Source organism: Panthera uncia, chromosome X (genome assembly GCF_023721935.1).
Source record: "Panthera uncia isolate 11264 chromosome X, Puncia_PCG_1.0, whole genome shotgun sequence".
Taxonomy (NCBI): domain Eukaryota; kingdom Metazoa; phylum Chordata; class Mammalia; order Carnivora; family Felidae; genus Panthera; species Panthera uncia.
Genome location: NC_064817.1, coordinates 32,509,335 through 32,531,098, shown reverse-complemented (window position 1 = coordinate 32,531,098; position 21,764 = coordinate 32,509,335). Strand labels below are relative to the sequence as shown.

At 47.5% G+C, this 21,764-nt stretch overlaps 1 protein-coding gene across 4 annotated transcripts in view; it reads right to left on the bottom strand.

The window, feature by feature from the left end:
• Positions 1-21,764, bottom strand: part of TSPAN7 (tetraspanin 7) — a 140,747-nt gene that overhangs the window by 21,765 nt on the left and 97,218 nt on the right. For 3 of the 4 annotated variants that reach the window (XM_049643696.1, XM_049643694.1, XM_049643695.1), the window contains exons 2-6: positions 17,757-17,945; positions 13,697-13,771; positions 11,279-11,374; positions 9,533-9,688; positions 3,509-3,592 (exon numbers count right to left, since the gene is read on the bottom strand). In XM_049643696.1, the coding sequence (XP_049499653.1) occupies positions 3,509-3,592; positions 9,533-9,688; positions 11,279-11,374; positions 13,697-13,771; positions 17,757-17,945 (600 nt within the window). The remainder of the gene's footprint in view (positions 1-3,508; positions 3,593-9,532; positions 9,689-11,278; positions 11,375-13,696; positions 13,772-17,756; positions 17,946-21,764) is intronic. The other variant, XM_049643697.1, reaches the window with a different exon arrangement.

Genomic DNA, 21,764 nt, shown 5'->3' with positions numbered 1-21,764 from the left:
AGCAGAAAGCCAACCAAGGTGGGAAGGGGCGTCACAAATGGAGTAAGTGTCCAGACCCAGACACCCTCACCTTTGGCTTCCAGGCCATGTTAGGAGCAGGGGAGGTGATATTGCCAGTTTTGTTCCCTCCGTTTCTCTCTCGCTCTATCTCTCCCTCCTTGTCTCTCTCCTCTCTCATGCACAAATATGCACGTACATTCTGCTTGAGTGTGTGTCTCTCCAAGCTCTCTTGAGTAAAAGAGAAGCTTTCAAAGATGCAGGGAGGAGATACCCTCTCAAAACACTCCAACCTCCTGCTACAAATTTCTAGGGCAGTGGGACCTGCCCGTCCAGTCCAGACAAGCGGGCTTTCCCTTGACAGGGCTCAGGCAATGGAAGTTTGTGGAGAGAAGCCTCAAATGCCTGCCCAATTCCTGCTGTCCACAAACAGAACTCAAGGGCTTTAAGTTAGCTAACGTGGCTAACGGGACAAAGTTTGCACAGTGTATTAAAAGGCTAGACTTGGCTTAGTTTTCCTTGTACTTTATACCACCTTTAATTTCTGACACAACAGATGGGCAAGGCCAGTGTGTCCCGACAGATGAGAATGATGGATGTTGCAAGAGCAGGTGAGGAAAAGGGCAAGGAGCAGGCAGAGGGCAGGTGAGGAAAGGGGAAGACAGAGAGAGAGAAAGAGAGAGCCGGCAAGCACATGAGAGCGTGCTCTGTTCTTTCCTACCTACTTTGGCCTCCACTCAGTAGAACTTCCATTAGTATAGGAGGGCCAAGACATAGGCTGACATGACTGATTCATCTAAACAAGCCAACATTTGCTGAGTTTTACTCTGGCGTCGATCTTCAAAATTTTGAACACTGGTGGCTAAAGCTTCCGTTCTGGGTGGTTGACTAGAGTCAGTATTGCTGGTTCTACCTGAATAGGCATCTAGTAAGTGGCCACCACTGTTCCAGAGAGGCCATGGATGGATCTACTGGTACCTGGAAGCCAACTCCAGCTTCCAGGAGCCCCGAGGCTGCTGGCACCATTAAAAACTGCAGCTGCTAGCACATCAGGCTAGTAAAAGCCAGCGATGGCTCTTCTTCTCCCTGCCCCAAGTTGAGCGTGGCAGGTCCCAAGTCTTGTACCACTGTACCTGTCTGGTCACGTAGGTGGATGGTATTAGCTATGCAAGGCCACCGGGCTTTGTGTTTTGTTTTCTCATCCCAACCACTATGTGGGACCTTGAGGACACCTAGAATCCCTGCAGAGAGTTTGTTTGGGGGTTCCTTGAGGGGCTTTGGCCCCTCTCTCACTGCCCTAGAGGGCCACAGAACAAACTCGACCATCCCCACGTTGGGGATTTCTCCAAGGTTAGTGCAGACAGCTTAATGCTCATCAGGCAATTGGTCTAAAGCATAAATCCCCACACACCCCTCCACAGGGAAGCATGAGAGAGAAGTAGAAGTGAGGTCTTAATCAGATCCTTCATGACTTGGTTCACCTCACTAATGAAAATAGGAGAATCCCCTGTGCCCCCTCATGGCTACGCAGTAATATTCTTGGATGATAGGTTTTGTCCATGAGATTCCAGGCTCTGTGATGCTCTCTTCTCCCCATGGAGAGTATTGACATCATGTTCCTTTACGGTTCTAGGATAGCCATTAGGGGAGACCTATATCCCTTCTTCCAATGCGACAGCTGTCCTCAGTCACCAAGCACAAGCCTGGCCTGTCGGAGGCGTTAACCTGACACCACATATACATGTGGTAAACTGGACGTACAAGCTCTCAAGTGTACCTTGCACATCTATATCGGACATGACGTCCTGGAGCCTCTACAATGTCCCTTGGCCATTACAGATACGTCACTGAAGTGTTACTACTCAAGTATGATAGCAATCGGAAGAAAGGGCGGGGCAGCAACTTTCTGCGAAACGTCTTTGGAGACGCATTGGCACTGTTTGTGGTGTCATTCTGTGTCTGTGTGTTGGTGTGTTGAGGGTTTAATTCATTTCCTGAGCTACAAAAAACGAAGTGTGGTAAAAGAATTTTAAAACTGCTGGAAGGAGCACACACTCCTGTTGGATGATTCCACACGCTCTTGTGACATAAAATGTCACACAGGATTTTGTAACCACTGAGGAAGAAAAGCTTTTCGACACACCTGAGCCTAAACCCTCTCTTTGCAAAAACTACTAGGGCAATGTTCTGGTCTTTGATCTAAGTGAAGGTTACACAGGTGTAACATAAAGGTGTGTTCATTTTGTGCTAATTTATTAAGTTGCACATCTATAATTAATGCATTTTTCTATATGTGCCATATTTCAATTAAAAAGTTTTAAGGATGGGGGTGCCTGGATGCTTCAGTTGGTTGAGCGTCTCTTGATTTTGGCTCAGGTCATGATCTCACAGTTTGTAAGATCGAGCCCGGTGTGGGGCTCTGTGCTGAGAGCACGGAGCCTGCTTGGGATTCTCTGTCTCTCTCTCTGCCCCTTCCCCTCTTACCATCTCTCTCAAAATAAATAAATTTAAAAAAGAGTTTTAAGGACAAACTTGGCTAAAAAAAAGTACATTTGCATTACGAGGCAGGAAGGAAGGAGGTATGGGGGCGTCGGGAAGAGGGAAGCATAGTCTGAGAGAGCCAATATTGAATTCGGGCAGGGGAAATTAGAGTGGTGGAGACAGGACTGAGAGAGAGAACATTAATTAGGCTTTGTTAGAAAAACGATCTGTTGGTCTGAAAAAATTCCGAGTTAAACATACATGAAGTTTTCATTTGGTTGTTGAGTATACATGCCAATCCTTCTACCCATAGCAATATCATAGCAACAATGTATCATTGGCTGCCAGATCAGAGGCCTGTGGAGGAGGGCCAAATTTTTTAGATTTAGATTTTTAGATTTAGTTTAATCTTGTTCCATCCTTGAGTATGTGTTGTTCACTTCATGTGCAGAATTAGTTCCCCTACTATTTTATAGACACTGGGTGGGGATATAGGGATATAAAGTTTAATATACAAAAATTCAGTTTCCTCTAAGAACCAATAGTCCTTAGGAGTAAAACAATGATCACAAAGATGAAGTTTGCTAAATGTAGACTTTCTGGAAAAGGAGACGTCTCGTGCATAATCGACAGGAACTAAGAACAAAACCGGGACAGGTCAACCAGGAAAAAAAAGCCTCCCCCAAATCCAGATCAGCCATTTGATGCTTGGAGTTGTTTATGCTCCAATTAAGCCAGCACTTTGTTCAGTTAACCTCCATTTGACCTACAGAAGAAGCAAGTTGTTTTCTGGAGCTAGTCATTAGTTGAACTGTAACCGATATTCCCTTGATGGCAAAACTTCATTTAAGTTGAAAAAGGAAAATCAATAAACAGATGACCTGAGGACTAATGAGCAAGGAGCTCTGACCCCATCTATCAGCCTTCCCCAAGGAACAGGGAGGCAGGAGGGGAATCCGGAGACCAGGGAGGGAGGCCAGGGCAGGAGGCTGGGGAAGGACAGGCCTGACCGCACAATGACGCAGGCTACCTGGGAGAATGCGATTCCAAAAGCCACTCCAGCGATGATCCCCATGTTTGTCTCCATGAAACTGGTCACCAGATCGTAACAACCCTGCAGAGAGAGAGACAGAGAGACAGAGACAGAGACAGAGACAGAGAGAGAGAGAGAGAGAGAGAGAGAGAGAGAGGTGGCCTCAGAGATGTGTTTTACCCAGGCCAGACTGGGCTGTGTTAACTTGCGACACTCCCAGCAAACATTGTGACCCCGCAGTCAGCAAGTACAACTGCAACTCACCCTAGGAACTCTCATTAGCATTCTTTTCAAACTTAAAAAAAATCAGAAAAATTCCAAACATACAGAAAGGCACAGAGCGTAGTACAGTGAACCCTGAAGTAACTCCTTCTCTAACCTCGCAATTAACATGTGGCCAATCTTGTTTCATTTAGAGCTCCTCACCTCTCCTCCCCTGGCTGGATTATTTTAAAGCCAGTCCCAGATATATACTTTCAGCCAGAAATGTTTCTGTAGTAGGATTAAATATAGCAGGAAATCTGTAAGATCTATGAGGCAAATGCTGTAGAGGTAGGGAAGCAGACTCGAAGGATACAAAGGCATTCCACATCCTTGCACGGAAAGACTCAGCATCACAAACATAGTTACCAGCATTTTGACAACAAATGACAACATCTCAGAAAAAAAAATGAAATCATCTGGTTAGAGAAAGTGCTTGAATGCCTGCCACCTTTATGGTGTTTGGGGGTTCTTCCTAAGGAGATCATTATTTTATTTTTTTAAAACAGGGAAAAACCTATGTCTGAAAGTCCTCTTTTCCACAAATTTACTATGTGACCTTGGACAAGTCACTTCCCATTTCTGGAGTCAGTTGACTTTATCCATAAAATGAAGTGAATTTCCCCATAACGTGCTATGAAATCTTCAAACGTGATTCAAACCAACACAAGTTTTACCAATTTCAATGGTAGTTTGATACTGATAATGTGAATCACCTTTCTTTAAAATAAACGATCTGGTTGGAGTTCAACAATGTTGCTGAACAAGTTTTTTCACTGTTGTTTTTCAGGATTACATTTTACCAACCTAGTCTAGGTAGTAAGCACCACAGTTTGTGTATCGCCCATAATGCAAAGGCGAAAGTGGACTCTTCCTGTTAAGTACCCAACAGGTTGAACTCTGTGTGTGCGTGTGCCCGTGTGCATGCATGTGTGTGTGTATATTTATTTGAAACTGGACCACATCAACCTAGATTTCTGAACTGACATAACAGACTCAGAAGACATGGTCTTTTTCCAGTTTTCTGAGAGAGGGCTTCTACTTAAATGTCTAAAGTCTGCAAAAATCAAGACATTGATTTCAAAAGGGGGCAAAAAGGATTCTTGTTTATCAAGAAAGACACACTAAATTGTAATAATATCTGAAGAACACACAAAAAAACACATCTTCCACATTTAAACTCAAAATTTAACACTGTAATATTTCTCGTAACTTACGAAAATTCTACCAATGCTGTACCTTCTTTTTTTTTTTTTTTTACGGTTTTTTTTTTTTTTTTTTTTTTTTTTGGGACAGAGAGAGACAGAGCATGAACGGGGGAAGGGCAGAGAGAGAGGGAGACACAGAATCGGAAACAGGCTCCAGGCTCCGAGCCATCAGCCCAGAGCCTGACGCGGGGCTCGAACTCACGGACCGCGAGATCGTGACCTGGCTGAAGTCGGACGCTTAACTGACTGCGCCACCCAGGCGCCCCACCAATGCTGTACCTTCTAATGAGTGATATTTTATGTAGCCTCAGTCTGTCTGCAGAGAAGTACATTAACGTAGCAGCAGTGCTTTAACATGTTTCCTTTTTTCATGTGTATTTATTTTTTAGAGAGAGAGAGAGCCAGCCAGCGAGGGGAAGAGAGAGGGGGACAAGAGCTGTGTTGACAGCACAGAGCCCGACGCGGGGCTCGAACCTACGAACCGTAAGATCATGACCTGAGCTGAAGTCGGACTCTTAACTGACTGAGCCACCCCGGTACCCTTGACACGTTTTCGATGCAATGGGAAAACTACACTTCTTGGTTAGCTGACGCAAATTTGAAGGCTGGGGGCGGGTGGGAAAGGAGATATAGGACTGCTTATGAGGAGTTCTGCAAATTGATTCTCTCTTTATTGTAGAAGATTGCTTGCTGATTTCATTTTTACTAGTGAAAGTATAAAACCAAACTACTTTTCAAAAGGTGGTGGAAGGGAGAACAGGTTGGGTTAGGAAGAATTCAAGGAGAGAAAAGAAGAGAGATGGATATTTGAACACTTTGCCAAATGGTAGCAATTAAGACAGAGCTTTGCTGAGGTGGCCGTCATGACCGTATTTTCTCCAGGCCAGTGACAGTCGGGGGGAGGAATGAAGTTCAGCCCAACACCAGTGTTAGGTCAGCTCAAAATATGAAAACACAAACCCAACCACACAAACCAGAGAGAAGCAAGGTGGGTGAGTTTCTTACTCTGCAATCTATTTTGGCATAGACATTTTTCCTATGAACTTGGATTCTGCATTTTGCTAATGCATGATTTCTATTCTGTTGTAGGAGATTCCACAATCAATCACATTTTTGATAAGCCCACGCCACATCAGCAAGTGAAACCAGAAAAATGAGGTTCCCGCCATTAGGGCAATTGTGACAAAATCGTTCTCCCCAAACCTTGCTTCTCAAAGTAGGGCTCTTCCAGGGGCAGCAACAGCAACCATCACCTGAGAGTTTGCTAGAAATGCAGAATCTGAGGTCTCGCTCCAGACTCCAGAATCTGTCAAATCCCCAGGTTATTCATTTTTAATGAATTTTAATGAATGTGACCAATATCTCCAGATGTTTCATATGCCCTTTAAAGCTTGAGGAGTACTCTTCTAGAAGAAAAGTTCTCACATGGTTTTTCACTCCACAGAAGAAAGCAAATTAATGAAGCCTATCAGAGGAGGGGGTTACTTAAAATGAGAAGGATGGAACTGATTTCGCTTTTTTTGTTGTTGTCTCCACAGTGTAAGGGCAAGGCGGAAATAAAGGCTTTCCATCTCTAGACTCATCTCCGTTACTCACCACGTGGACCCACAGGCCCATCCTCCAGATCTCAGCACAGACCGGCAGACCACAAGGACTGCCGTGGTACTAGAACACAGGCCGTGTTTGTATCCCACGCCATGGTCCCCACTACACCGTGATCTTACCTGCCCACAACAATCCCTTTCAATTTCCTAAAATGAAAGCCTGGTGGTCCAGGTGTGAGATAAATCTACAGAGACCTGCTAAGTGTCCTAGGAAACATCCAGAGACAGAATAGGTCATTTGCTTGCCCTCTCAGCATGTCGAAATCAACACAGTCGCCAGTGGGAAACAGCTGTCAGTGGCAGATGTTTGATATGAGGAGTAGACAGCTCGTCCCAGGCAGGTTCTGGGAAGAGGTTTATCAGTAGCGGCCAACCAGAATAACCATCTCACTTCCTCTTGTTCTTAAAAAAGGTCAAGAATTCCTATGGAGTAGGGGCTCAGTCAATGCTGTTTAGCCATGTGAACCTGCAGCTATCTCAACATCCTGCTAACAAAACCAAAATAAATTCCATCCCTCACACAAAACAATAAACATCCTGCTTAACTATTCTCACCCCCCCCCCCCCGCCCATTATTTGTACAAGGTAGGTTTCTCAGGCTGCCAGGAAAGAGCCAAGAGTCATCCTTCTGTGCTATTAAAGCATAGGGTTCAAGACACCAAAAGATCTACAGGGATTTAGAATATATTTATTCTAGACAACAGGATTCCATAGAACTACAATGTGGCAGTAGTTAAGCCTCCCGGGGGAGGGAGCTGGGGGGTGGCTAACACTTACAAGTATCTATACTATTAGTATCTTCACGTCGTCCCCATCTCCTGCCTCTTACAGGTGGGGTATCTGAGCCTCAGACCCAAGAACTTATCTCAGTGGTTCGTGTGGGCATTGAATGGGAATATCTGATAAGACTTAGTAGACAAATTTCAGTTTTCACTTGCTTTTTCTCCACGGAGAAAGCCAGGTCGGAGGAATTAAGCACCTTTTCCAGGTATTTGAGGTGGCCAAGAAAACGTAAAGCAGGACGGGGGCAGGAGGTGGGGTGGGGAGGCAGGGAGTGAGGTCAATTTGTAGGTTATCAATGAAATGGAAAAAATGTTACCCTATCTTTCTTTCTAAGGATCACAGAGATGCACTACAGGCTACGGCTCTCAACTTGCTTTTGAATAGTAACAAAAGACCCTCCAGCCGGGGCCCTGGGGTATCTTTCCTAATAAAGGACACGGTGTGGTGTAGTGGAAGACAGACCTCACCATCATCAGGGTGATGTTTACGTCACAGTTAGCATTTAACATCGCAGTTCACGTTTCTCTTGTCTATACTCTGGGCCAGGCACTGTGCTTTAGATACTTTATGTCACTCAATCCTCGTATCAATCCTAGGTGGGGGGGATCATCATCTCCCTTTTACTGATGCGAAAAAGAAGACGGAGAAAGGGTAAGTCACTCGATCAGGGCTGCACAACCAGCAAGTGGCTGAGCCAGAATTTAAACTGGAGTCTGACTCCAGAGCCCATGCTCCTTCCTGACTTGTAGATCTCCACCTTTCACAAAGGAAATTTCGCTGTAATGGAAGACTTTATCCAGGTTGATGGCTGCCTGCTTCAACAAACGACCTCCTGAGACTTTGCTATGCCAACGTCTCACAGCCAAAAGCATTTCTTATCTTTTATAAATTGGAGCGTCCACTGCAGCTGGGTATGCTCGGCGCTTCGTAAAATGGCAGCATAACAACATCTATGGGGGCTCAGTGGGGATGTCCACAAGGAAACCAGAAGTCACCTTACTGATGAGAGGCAAAGGAAGCCTCACGCTTTGGATTTATAAGAAAATTCCAGTAGGAGCAGATGTCCTCTGAGCTAAGACAGGAAGTGGAAGCAGTCAGTACTGAACATCTTAACCTCACGACACCAGTAGCAAGCAATAAGCCCAGAATGACAGAATGAGCTTCTAGAATGGCAACAATGCTCTGTAGCATTTATGCTACAAATACCAACATTAAATGGGTAAAATATAGAAACCATTTCTTAACATTCTAGTCTTGAGAACATGGCTATCTTCTATGAATTATTCAGTAGTTGGCCCAGATCACATCAAGTTTTGAAGACCTTGCAAGAACAGAATTTTATCTTAGTAAGAAAAGATAATTTACCCGATGGCTGCGGAACAGCAGGTAAAGTCAACAATAGGGTGTTTTTTTCCCCTCCCTTCTGTTTTACCAAAACATATTTTTTATCTGGAATTTCTCTAAACATTTAAGAACACAGACCCCCTTCACACAGTTTTATCATGCCTTCATCATATTCTCTGTGAAGTGGGATACAGAATCGGTCTTCCTTTTTTCTCTGACTACTGAAATTTTATTTCTTTCATTTTTAGTACATGCTACCTTGCAGATTTCTTTTAGCCTGTCTTTTCCTCTCTCTCTCTCTCCCTCTCCCTCTCTCTGATTTCTTTGGGAGTCAGGATTCTGACAGTGAGTTGAAGCGGAGTTGCTGATTTCTTTTCCTAGAGCCGAGAACGCCCTAAAATAAAGGCCACCCTCCTGGCAGGAGCAGATGTTGTCTGTCAACTCTAGTCCCCCTTCCTGCTAAGGACTGGCACCCAGCTGTGAATAATTCCATGTTTAGAAGGTAGATTAAGCAGAAGAAAGACAGCCAGAAAGAAGAAAGGCAACATTCCCTGTCTGACATCCGCACCAGGGTGAACAGGAACCGTAGCTAAACCTCCCTAACTACGCCTGGTAGCTTCTTGCTGACTCACAGCTCACTCCTTCAGGAGCGGACAGCCTCGAGTGCCTCTCCCAGGCTCCAAAGGGCTGCACAGAAAGATCCCGCACTCTCTCCTGGACTACATTTCTAACCCGTTTGTCACAGTTCCATAGAAACGACAACGAAAAGCCCTCCCCCAAACATTCACCACGGATCCCGTCAGGGCTGACAGGAAGTGTACCTTCTGGTTAACTTTGGTGGCCGCCACAGTCAGATTGTGTAGATCCTGGGAATTGCAGTCGGTTTCGTTCATGCAGCAACTCAGGGGGATGCCGCGCTCCAGGAAGTAGGGGCTGGTGCTCCAGTTGGTGTAGTTCTGCACGCCACAGCAGCTCAGCTGTTAACGGGGGAGGGGAAGAGCCAAAGGGTGCGGGTCAAAGACAGAGCAGTCTCCTCCCTCACGACCCTGCACCGTTTAGAAGAGAAACAGGGGCCGAGGCCCTGAGTGAACAGGCACAGCTGTGGTGAGTACAGATGAGCTGAGACTCCATTAACTATTATATTCACCGGGAGGCTCAACTGGACTGAGAAAAAGGAAGTCAATCCTAGATTGCGTTTTTGTGTTGGCTTCCTTACCAAGTCCACAAAGCAAAGCAGTAGGTTCTCTGGCCTGGATCAGCATCAAAATCAATAGTTGGGTGCTATTGAAGGTACAGATCAACTAAATCAGGATACTGATGGGGAAGCCGAGACAAAAATGGTTTTAAAAATCTCTTTTTAGGGGTGCCTGGGTGGCTCAGTCGGTTAAGCGGCCGACTTCGGCTCAGGTCACGATCTCACGGCTCATGAGTTCGGACTCCGCTGTCAGTGCAAAGCCCCCTTCAGATCCTCTGTCTCCCTCTCTCTCTGCCCCTCCCCTTCTCGTGGTCACGCTCTCGCAAAAATAAATAAACATTAACAAAACTAAAAAGCTCTTTTTAGACCTTATAGATCTATAAGATCTCTACTGGTAAGTAATGGTTTAGGGTGGAGAATGATGTACACAGAGGAAGAGAGAGCTGTTGTTGGTAAACTACAGCTCACCAGCTGCCTGATTTTGTAAATCAAGTTTCACTGAGACACAGCCACGCCTGCCCATTTACACAATATGGCCGCTTCTGTGCCATAAGAGCAGAGCCGCGTGGCTTTGACAGAGACTGTACCACACTCAGAGCCTAATTACCATATGACCCTTTCCATAAAAGATGTGCCAACCCCAGACATAAAGAGTATTCAAGGAAATGGGGCAAAAGTGGAAATGGATTAGTGACTGGGTAAAAGGTAGCTAGTTCCTTACATTCTTCTAGCAACTTTTCTGTTAAGTTTGAATTTTTATCAAAATACCAAAAAGAAAAAAAAAAATACTGCTTCTGAAGTAACAAAACAAAACACACAAAAAACACCCCAAACCCAAAACTTCCCCGGGTGCTCCAGATGGGCCAACAGCTTGAGCACCTCCAGGCACGAGACCGCCATTTTCCTCATCTCCTCTGCAAAGCATCAGGCAGCCTAGGGCCTTCCCACTCCCGCCAGACCCTCGGCTTCTCCTAGGCCCCCTGCCCACCCCACGACACCGCCCGTGCCGGTAAACACGGCTCATCTGAGCTCTCCACCCAGCCTATACACACCACTTCCAGAATGCTCAGCAAGGCTGCCTACACCCACTGCCTCCTTTTCGAGGCTTCAGATTTTCAGGGCAAGCTAGCTTTCCTTGGGGTGTTCCTAATTCATACTGACGAAAGGCAAGCCACAGGCAGGGGGCCCTCTTGATACCAATGGCCCGGATAACTGGCCCCTGGACCAGTGCTGGGTATGAACTCTTGGACACAGGACCGGAGAGCGGGAGTCAAGAGCAAAGGCTGACGGCCCCCCACCCCCAGCAGCCTCCCAGGCCGAAGGCCTGACGTCACGGGCGGTGGCCAGCCCAGTCTCCTTCCCTGGGACTTACGCTGCGCTGCACGTGATCCACCGCCCGGCTCCTCTCATCGTTGCCATTGTAATTCTGCATGGCGTCCGTGTAAGTCCTCAGGAAGGTGTCCTTGATCTATGGAAGACAAGGGGGAGTGCGGTTCTGGTCCACTGCCGCCCAAATGGACTCATGTTCATGCCCACTTCTACCCCAAGATGACCTCTTCTGAAAAAATCTCTGAATAAATGTAGGCCAGGGAGGGAATGCCCTGTTTCCTGAGACAAAAGACCTCAGAAAATTCGCTGAGGGATTTGAAAGAACGTTCCCCTCATCCCCAATCCAGAGGAACCCAGTGAAGTGGCCAGTTTCTGAGAGGGCTGTGAGGGTGAGCGGCCAACCTCAGGCCTGGCTTTTTCTACTTACGGTCTTCGAATTGACTGATGCCCACCCTTCTGTCCATAACTTTTCCTGCCCTTACTCAGAAGAGTAACAAAGGACAGGCCACTGGAGGGCAGGAAGCCTGCTGTGGCTGTGACGGGAAACAGATCCCTGTTCTAACATACAGGGGGAGGGCACACCAACTTTCACTTACCTGTCCTTATAGGGGCCAAAAAGAGAGGCTAAAAGATACGAACTTTTCTTACTACTAAGTAGTTAACAAAACCCCTCCCCTCCTCTGCGAGCGCATTTGACTGTGGGGTAACTTTCGAGCTCTGTTCCCCTGGAAACCTGCTGAAGGTAGAGTCTCAGGCGCGTTACCAGGCAACTCCACACTTAGGGTAAGACTGCCCCCAATTGCCCACATGACTCTGGAGTCGGGGGGACAGCAGATGACAATAACTGCCTGCTGGGAAGCTTAGGGCTAAGTACGGCGGCTCTCTTGACTAGGCATGTTCCTTGCTGAAATACTGGACGGTATGCCCATGGGATAAAGAAGAGATCAGTGGGCACTAGTCTCATGGAGCTTCTAAGCCATGGTGGATGCCACACCTGGCTGTGTCCTTTCATGTCACTGCACCTGCGTTGTCTGTTGTGGGCAGGTGCACACGGAATAGAACCGGGCCGCTTTGAAGACCCACTCGCTGGTGGTCAGAGTGGCATTGCAACCCCTCCCCCTCCCCCCAGCTCCCTTAAGTGTTTCAGATGCACAGAGGGGAGGTAGATAAGGGGGCCCAGGCACTGGGTATCAGGGTCCACTGAGAGAACCCCCCACCCCTAGTGGAGCCCAGTCACGGCAGTATATTGGGGGGGAAGGGGGCAAGGGCTTGGCTGCATCTGGGGTTCGCACACCCACTGGGGGTACCGCTAGGGCTGCCGAGGCCATGACTTCATCAGGTTTCACCTCACCTGAGAATAAGAATGGGGAATCTAATTCCAGATACGGCACCTGCACAAGATGGGTTCTAGAAGTCAGCCTTGACACCTGAGACTGCACCTCTGGTAAGGGGAAAACCACAGCAAGTAGGGGAAAGGGGCAGAAAGTGCATAAGCCAGCTGACTGGGAACTGAACTTGGTCAAGCACAGAACCAGGGTCTGGGACAGATCATGCCAGACTCTCAACGGCCTCATTGTCTTTTCCACCTCTGTCTTGCGCTTCTTTTCCTTTCTAACACGTGCGTATCTACTTGTGGCTTTACTGTTATTTACAGGGTGTGCTAACAGCCTATGGGGCGGGGGGAGAGGGTTGTCAGAACCAGCCCTGCCTGACCTATCACCACTATACGTGTCTGAAAGGCGACACCACGGTGGCTACAGACAGCATGAGGACGTCTTAGCTCTGCCTGAGAGGCTCCCCATGGTCTGAACAGAGCAGCCACAGTGAGAGTATGGGTGAGAATGGCCACACACGATACCAGACAGCCAGCAGTGTCCTTGAAACTACATCACGATCACAAAACAGTATTCGAAATCCTTTTTCTCCAGCTTTAGAAGTCTAAAATAGGACATGTGAATTAGAAACAAAGCGCTGTAGGGGTTTCAGATCACGACTGCCTTCTCTCCTTCCGCAAGGCTCCTCGCATCTGGCCTCCGTTTCTACCCCCCCAGTTGGCAGGGGGTGGCCCCCAGGGCTCTGGGGAGGAGACAGGGGAGCCCAGGCTGTTTGGGGGATACCAAGCAATCACAGAAATCTTGGGCCTTGCTGAAGCTGCTATTTTAAAAGGAGTATTTAATCTACTTTGAAGGTCACTTGCTTTAAAACCGGGTGGAGAATCATTTCAGGCAGTAGCTATATCAAGAAATAGAGGATCAACAACTAAGGTTTTGAGTTTGGCGAAATTCCTGCGGCATTTAGATTTTTATTGGCATTTCAGCCCATATTAAGTGACATTTGGAAAACAGCGATACCACCGGAGATGCCAGCTAGCCCATATGTGCCCTTTACACATTGTGAGAGGTTTCAGAAATCCTCCTCCCAAAGCCCCTTTCAGTGAGTTCTGTACTTCGTGTATACTCACCTCATGACGAAACACAAACCCTGAAATGCCAGCTACCAGCTCAGCCAGGAACACCAGGGACAGGAACATGGCATACTGAAAACCAAGCACACAGGGACAGAGTCAGACACGTCAGGATGGAAATGAGTGTTCCTTCGGGGTAGCTAACTTCTTATCACAGGGAATCACACAAATCCTCATATTCCCCAAAGTTTAGGAAAAGCTTAAAAATACCCTTGTCCAGATTTCCCCACATGAGCCTCAATATAGAAACGTGTCTGTTTAAATATGCGCGAGCATTTTGGGCCACACATGCTAAGGAGAGCACATCCGGAGACTGGGCTCAACCGGGAGAAATCTGGAAGGGCTTTTTATAACTCAGGTATGCACTACTTGTGATGCCGGAATCGTCGAGTGGGAAAGTACTCTGGAGGTCGCAGGACACCGTTCTGCCCCGTCCGGGAGTCCTTCAGACCACCTCGGTCACGATGGTCAGCCGGCACCTGCATGCACCCTTCCTCTAGCATCTGTGAGCCCAGCCTAGTCCCTCCACCCACGCGCCCCTTGCGGCCCATTCAGTTTTCACACCGTTCCAATTGCTGGAAAGGCTTTCTTTCTCCTGGCCACAGTCTGCCTCCTTGCAACTTCTACTCCCTGGTGTCAGAACTGCTTTCAAGAGCTAGAAGCACCAGCCCAACCTTGCTCCTCCACAATCGCCCTTCGTATGTGGGAACACAGCCATGGTGCCAACCTGCTGCTTCTCTTCAGGTGGGCAAATCCCTCCAGTTTTCTTGAGCAAAGCTAATAAAATGGCTTCCAAACCCCTTCCTCTGTGACTGTACCGATCCCATCCTGACAGAAAGACCAGAACACGCACAGGTCAACGTTCTTCCTCGATACGGTGATCGTGCCTGAATGTAGCACTTACAGCAGGGGCCGGTGGGCTCCGTACCGGTCTTGTTCTGCACAGTGTGTGGAGTCGCTAGTCTTTAAAAAGCAAAGAAGCTGTACTACTAACACTCTCCATAAGCATCCGAAACCCTTAGTGCTTCTTACTCATTTCACGCTTCCCGTACTTCCCAAGTTAAGTGTGTGTGCGTGTGCACACACGTGTGCCTAAGTTCAGGGATGAATTACATGGTACTTATGAGACATTAAGGGTTTCCATTTTTGTGACTTTGAAAAGCAGATAAAAGGAAAGAGAAGCGACTCTTTTCCTACAAGGCATATGTCTTACAATCTGTTTCTTCTCATCTCAAAATAAAATGGAATGTTTGGAATGCTCCTAGGTGATGCTTTAGAATTTGGATCGACTGTACATGGTCATGTTACTTGCTTGTAAAGTACGTATGTGCATAAGATCATAAACTATTTTTCTCAGCTAGTGGCACATGTTAAAAGGAGGGAATATTGGCTTAAAATGCCAGTTTTGTAGAAAATATTAACACAAGTCTCTACGTACACTTAAAGCATGGCCACTAAACTAGCAAACACAGGGGCGCCTGGGTGGCTCAGTCAGTTGAGCTTCCGACTTCGGCTCAGGTCATGATCTCATGGTTCATGAGTTCAAGCCCTACATCGGGCTATCTGCTGTCAGCACAGGACCCCCTTCTGATCCTCGGTCCCTTCTCTCTCCGCCCCTCCCCCGCTGGTTCTCTGTCTGTCTGTCTCTCTCTCTCAAAATAAATAGACTTTAAAAAACATAAAACAAAATAGCAAACACAGTTATGAGTAGAACGCCCCATGGACATGACATCTGTCTCTCAACTTACTATAAAATACAATAAGAAACACATTTGACTCTAGAGAGAGTCTCACACCAGGCCTAGAATCCACCAGAAAGTCCTGTGGGAAAGTAACTGTCAGAGGCAGGTGGGAGAAAGGACATTCAACTCTGTAGTCAGAAGTCCTCGTAGGTTTACGTCCTAGCTTTGTTGTGGGCTAACTCTTAGGAAAGAGGCAGCCAATCTGGGCCTCCATAAAGTGGAAATAGTTATCTTCAGTTGTTTTGCAGTTAATGAGGTTAAATGAGGACCATAAAATTCTAGACTGACAGACAGTTAATCAAGTGACTTCCGCTCTTATCAGCCAGATCAGCGGTTTCCTGTCGCTGGGAAGTTCCCGGTTTCTAGGAGCTTCCAGAGAACAGCTGCTTCTCCTTCAGAAGGCCCTGGCCAAAAGCCTACTGTGGAAAGCGCACACTAAATACAGGTGGTAGGGGGCGAGTTTTCTCGAGATGAAAGTACCGTAGTAGAAATCGTCCTGGCTTTGGAAGGAGACATCCCTGGGTTCCCATCCCAGCTCTCCCCACACCAGCTGATGGCTTTTAAAGGCCAAAGCTAAAAACTAAACAAAACCTCAAGAAGTTCTCTCCAAAGGCTCACCTGCTAGTGAGCTCGCACGTGTTAGGAGAACACGGCAGAGTGGTTTGAACCACCTTCAGCAGAGTCCAGAGAGAACTGTTCCATTGTTGTGTCCCCTCTCCTATCCCCCTTCGCTCAGGAAGAAACCTTGGTGAGTTAGTCCAATGCTGTTCTTTCCCAAATGGGGACAGGCCCAAAGAGGTTACATCTCGGCCACTAGAGACGTAGGCCAGGTCTCCTCCCTTCTTGTTCAGACGGATGAATTCCTAGCCATCTTTCTTTTCTGGTCCTTTCAAGTTAATCCTTCCCTTGCTACTCATTGTACTGAACGGGAGGCTCTCAACCTTCGCTGTAGGATGGAATCTCCTAAATGGCTTTTAGAGACTGTGGCGGTTGGCCTCGCTGCTGTGGAGTCTGGTTCGGTTGGCTGAAGATGGGACCCTGGTGAAGGTGTCTTTCAAAAGCGGCCCAGGTGATTTAAGCAGGCATCCAGAATTGAGGACTATCACACCAGACAGAAAGAAATCCTAGTGCTTCTCAGAAGTACTAGAAGGTAGACTCGGGAGGCCAGCATAGAGTAGCAGGTGACAGCAGCAGAAATGCCTCAATGTGGCCTCGCTCTGGCTTTTCCACCAACCCGGAAGAATCAGTGGTGGCCAGGCCATCAACCTCCTGCGTGGTCTGCAGGACAGAAGTGGCTGAATCAAACACTACTTCCATGAGGCTGTCGAGAGAGGGACTGATCAGTGCCAGTTTGGAAGGTGGTTCCTTTGGAGAGAGTCATCCTCACACCCATCTCTGTCACTAGAGGGTATGAAATGTCCTCTAATCTAGGGCTAAACAAGGAAGTATGGGCAGCACGGCGCGGACAGACTCTCCACTCTCCCCTTTCACAAAATGAGACATCCGAAATCAATCTCTTCAAACAAATTGTTCTTTTGAGGAGAGGCCCTTGCTACCTTTTATCTACAAAATCCCTGAACATGAACTCTTATTAGCATAGGCAGTGAGCACGGGCAGGGGGTAGACAGTTGGGCAATGAGTCCACCAGAACGTTGAGAATCATGGTAACAGCCTTTCGGCAGCCTGCCCCTTGCCCTTTGGGGAACATCACGCCGAGTGTCCTATTATAGTAAAGGCGCCCAGCGCTGGGCTGGCAGTCAAAATCTGCTCCTGCGCCAACCCTCTGTCGAGCGGGGAAGCTCTGGCTTAGCTTGACTCCCATAGCATTGAGCTCGGGTGTGCAGGTTCGGAGAAGAGTGTGCCCACTCAGCCAAGCACGGCCAAGTTCAAGGAAGCAGGAAGTATTGCTCCAGTGGGAACTTGGGAGAGGAAAGGCTGCTCATGTTAGGGGTGCTGCCTGCCCACGCTGCACGTCACATACCTGAAGAGACTTGGGAGGAACACTTCAAAACTAACCCAAGGCGTCCTGCCATGAGGATATAAATGGCTTCATGGAACCACTGGCCACTGCTCTGTCACCATCCACTTCGACGGACGAGAACTGGCTTTTTGCGTGTGTGTGCCAAGCTGTGTTTGGGGTTGTTTTGCCCTCTAGGGCATTAGACGGTGGATTAGACAAGGGTCTGGACTAAGATCAGAGGCAACACCTATGAAGGTCTTGTCTGTGGCTTCAAGAAGGGCCATGTCACTTTCGTGTGATTTCTGTGGTTTCAAAAAGTAATCGAAAAAGCAGTATTATGTCGTGACACACTCACCAGCTTCAGCATCCACGGGCTACCACGGCATGTCGCAAAGCATCCGAACAGGCCAAACACCACAATAGTGGTGCCGGTCCCGATGAGCACATAGGGGGCATTTGTGGAGTTCTCGGCGATCAGGGAGATGTAGGTGCCCAGAGTGAGTTTGCCCCAGACTCCAACAGCCAGCAGGATCACGCCAGTGATCTGAAAAGAGCAGGGAGGAGAAGGGAGCGTGAAACTGTGAAGCTGGGAATCGACGCGGCGATGTGGCCTGGATGCGAAGACTCACGTTCCCGTGGGCAAGTGGCGCTTGCTGCAGGAGTCCCCGGAGCAGTGGGAAATGTGGGAGACGGGTGGCTCAAAGGCATCACAGTGTAAACACCCTTTTGTTTTGTACGATCGACCTGTCCCTTACACAGACCCACAGGCAGTTATCACATGAACTGGAAGTCAAGCTGATAATAAGAAACTTTGTCTTTAAAACTGTTTTGAAAAAAAATGCACGCGGGGCGCCTGGGTGGCTCAGCTGGTTAAGCGTCCAACCTCGGCTCAGGTCACGATCTCACAGTTTATGAGTTCGAGCCCCACATCTGGCTCTCTCCTGTCCACGTGGAGCCCGCTTTGGATCATCTGTCCCCCTCTGTCTCTGCCCCTCCCCTGTCCTCTCTCAAAATAAGTAAATAAACTTGTAAAAAAATTAAAGAGAATTAAAAATGCATGCCAATGCAGGTGTGAGAGCCCTCCCTGGGAGAGCCGCTGCCCAGTGCCGAGCCACCCTCTTCAATAGCATGTGTGGCTTTCGTACGATTTTTAAAAATTAACTAATTAATTTAAAGTAGGCTTCATGTCCAACGTGGGACTTGAACTCATGACCCTGAGATCAAGAGTTACACACTCTACAGACTGAGCTAGCCAGGTTCCTCTGGATATGGTATGTTTTGAGGACATTTCGCATGATGTTGTAAGGAGCAAGATGATTTTCTTTCACTATTATAGCAAAGATCTCTACAAAAGCAAAACATTCAAAATACTTTTGAATCCCTATGGATACACTTCCTTATTTACAGTGCTTTAGTCAATACAAAACAACAGAAGCGTCTGAGTAGTTCCTGGAATTAGCTGTAATGCGATTTGGCAAATCCTGCTGATCAGTCCAAAGGAAATCCCCACAGCATGTCTAAACTGAGAACCTTGCATCAATAGGGCCCTTACTTCAGGGGGTAGACTTGGGGCTACATGCTATGCCTTACTCTCCCTCCCCTGCAGGCCACACAACCCAGCAGCATCAGTGGCTAAAGCCAGCACTTGACTTTCTGTCTCTATCTCCCCAGCTGGTCTCTCCTTCAGTTTCCCAGTAGCTTAGCAGCTCATTCAAACTGACATCCCTCTAACGGCCACCTCTTCTGACGCCGCATGAAGCTTGAGAGAAGCCCGGGTGTCCAGGGAGAGCCTTCCCCAGTTTTGTCCCACCCTATCGCCCAATGTCCTATACCAAATGCCTCTGCTTCCTGTCCCGCCTGGCCATCCCAGCGAGGAGGCGTGATGAGATGAGAAACGGGAGCAAAGCCGTATGATACAAACCAATACCCACCATGCCAAGGTTTCCCCTGTCAATCAACACACTGTCCCAAATACATGCTACACGAGGAACCAGATGGCAGGGCCAGTGAAGATGCCTGGGCCTCTCTCCTGTACACTCTGAAAACTCCTTCTGCAGTCTGGATCCACCAAGCTCCACCATCAGACTGTTTCTCTTCTATTTGGTGGAAGGGATGAGTGGAAAAAGCAAGAGCCTGGTGATATTCCCCCACCCCCACCCCGATTGCCTTCTACTCTGTAGAACCATCACTGTGAAAAGACCGAATTAGAAGCTTTAAATCAGAAAAAAACCGAGGGACTAGTGCTAGTTTTATAAGGGAAAGGTGAATAAATGTGATGCAATCTTGAGGAGAAAGTATTTGACACTAATATTTAGGAGAAGGCGGCCCAGTGCAGGTCTACTGCCTTTGAAAAGTTCCAATGGGGGCCTCGGGGAGTTAAGAAAGCCAAGAATGCAGACGCGGTCAAGAGTTTCAAGTCCTTTGCTGACACCTGGTGGCTGCTAAAGAAACTACCTCCCGTGAACAGCCTCTTCTGGCACATGGAAGCATAAAATGGAAACATAAAATGCTTTTTATCCACCAGAATCAAAATTGAACTCTCCGCTCATTAGGGGTAAGAGTGCAGTGAACACTAGGGACGAAGGATAGTGCCTGAGCTTTTATCACTCAATGCTTAGCACAGCGCCAGGCACAGAGGAAACGCTAAATATTCATTGCCAAACACATAGATTTCATTTCTCTGGGTCTTAGAACCTCTTCTTCATAAGAGTCCTTTGAATGTCATATACTTACAAAGCTGCTCCATCGGCTGAATACTGTGAGGGGCCTTAAAATGGAACCAGAGAAAAACCTCTGCCTCTGCTTCCCACTCTACCGTTATCTGCCTAATGTTGTAGATGTCACAGCATAAATGTTCTGAACAAAACTAAAAACTCAGTTAAGCCAGTCACTGTTCAGGCTGAATATAAGTCTCATCCACAGACTTGCTATTTCACGTGACTGCCTCCAAAGATTCAGTAACGCTTCAGACATGCACTGAGCAGCTCGTTTCTACACACCTACCGCCAGTCGCTATTGGGGTGCGATGGCTTTAGTGACCAAACATGAGAGTCTGATAGCTTAGATTTCTGGGACCAGTCATTTCATCAAGTTCACTTACCATCATAACAAATAGTGAATGCAGTATATCAAAGTTAACAGAAATCTGGCTTTTAGGGCTAACGGTATCAACATTTCTATCCCTTTCCTCCTTTCAAAAAGTACTTTGTCAGAATGCGACCACTGCTTTTGTATAGGACACCTCTCTCACGTAAGGTGCAAAACCTATGGTAACAACTTATTAAAATCTTCATAAAATGTAAATTACATTAAAATTAAAAGGCTATTTTTGCAGACCTCAGAGGTACCTCTTAAAGACTGCCAATGGACGCAAAGAAACACAACACCGTGGGCGCCACATTGTATGGGAGAAAAGCCATCCAGTATCTTGAACTTGACCAGGTCAGTCACCCTCTAAGGAGCCCTTTCTCCACCCAGCACCTCTCTGGTAGGAATCTAAGAACAGCCCAGAGAGAAAAGACCTTCTCCAATGTTGCTCTTCTCACACTCAAAGATCCCTGAGCGACCGGCTCTGCGTCTGGAAGCCCGAGCCCCACATATGCAAGGTGTTTTGCACAAACAGGACCCGCCTCTGCAGCCGCATCTCCCTCCTTAGTCTTTCTGCACTCTGTGTAGTTCCAGTAAAATGGAGCTGTTCTCCGTGTACTTCCTGTGCTTTACTGCTTCTCAAAGTTTGCTCGTGATGATCCCCTTACCTAGAATTCTTCCCCTTCCTATCACTACCTATCTACATCCTAAGCTCGTTCGGCATACTGTGCCCACGCCTCCCAGCCTCCTTACACAGAACTTATGCCATCGTCGTGCTGCGCCCTTTCCTCCTACTGTGCACATCCAGGACTGTGACCTCCCTCGAGGGCAGGAGCTGTGTGTCTGCTGCACGGATGGATACACAGCCGATTGCGGATGTGAGGAGGGGAAAGAAGTTTCATGTTAGCCATCTCCCTGCCATACTGTCTGAATCTCTGCTAGGAACTCTCAGAAATGGTAAGAATGCCAATCCAGGCAGGTGCTGTGATCCGGGGAAATCATAATGCTAAGGGCAAAGAAGAAACGATGAGATGGACAAGGGAGAGAAGGTTGGGCTGCGGTGCGCCCTGCAGTGAGTAAAACCCTACTTGCTGGTGGCAGTGCTGGTGGACGAAAGTGCCAGGCTGTTGAAGGAAAAAACTACCGGCAAAGGGCTGAAGCTCCGTAACACACAATCTAGTGCTTTCTCTTTTTGCCTACGATAATAATGCTTCTTACCAAGGAAAAGAAACATACAAAGACAAGCCAAATGCAAAAGTCTTCGTTGTCTGGGTGA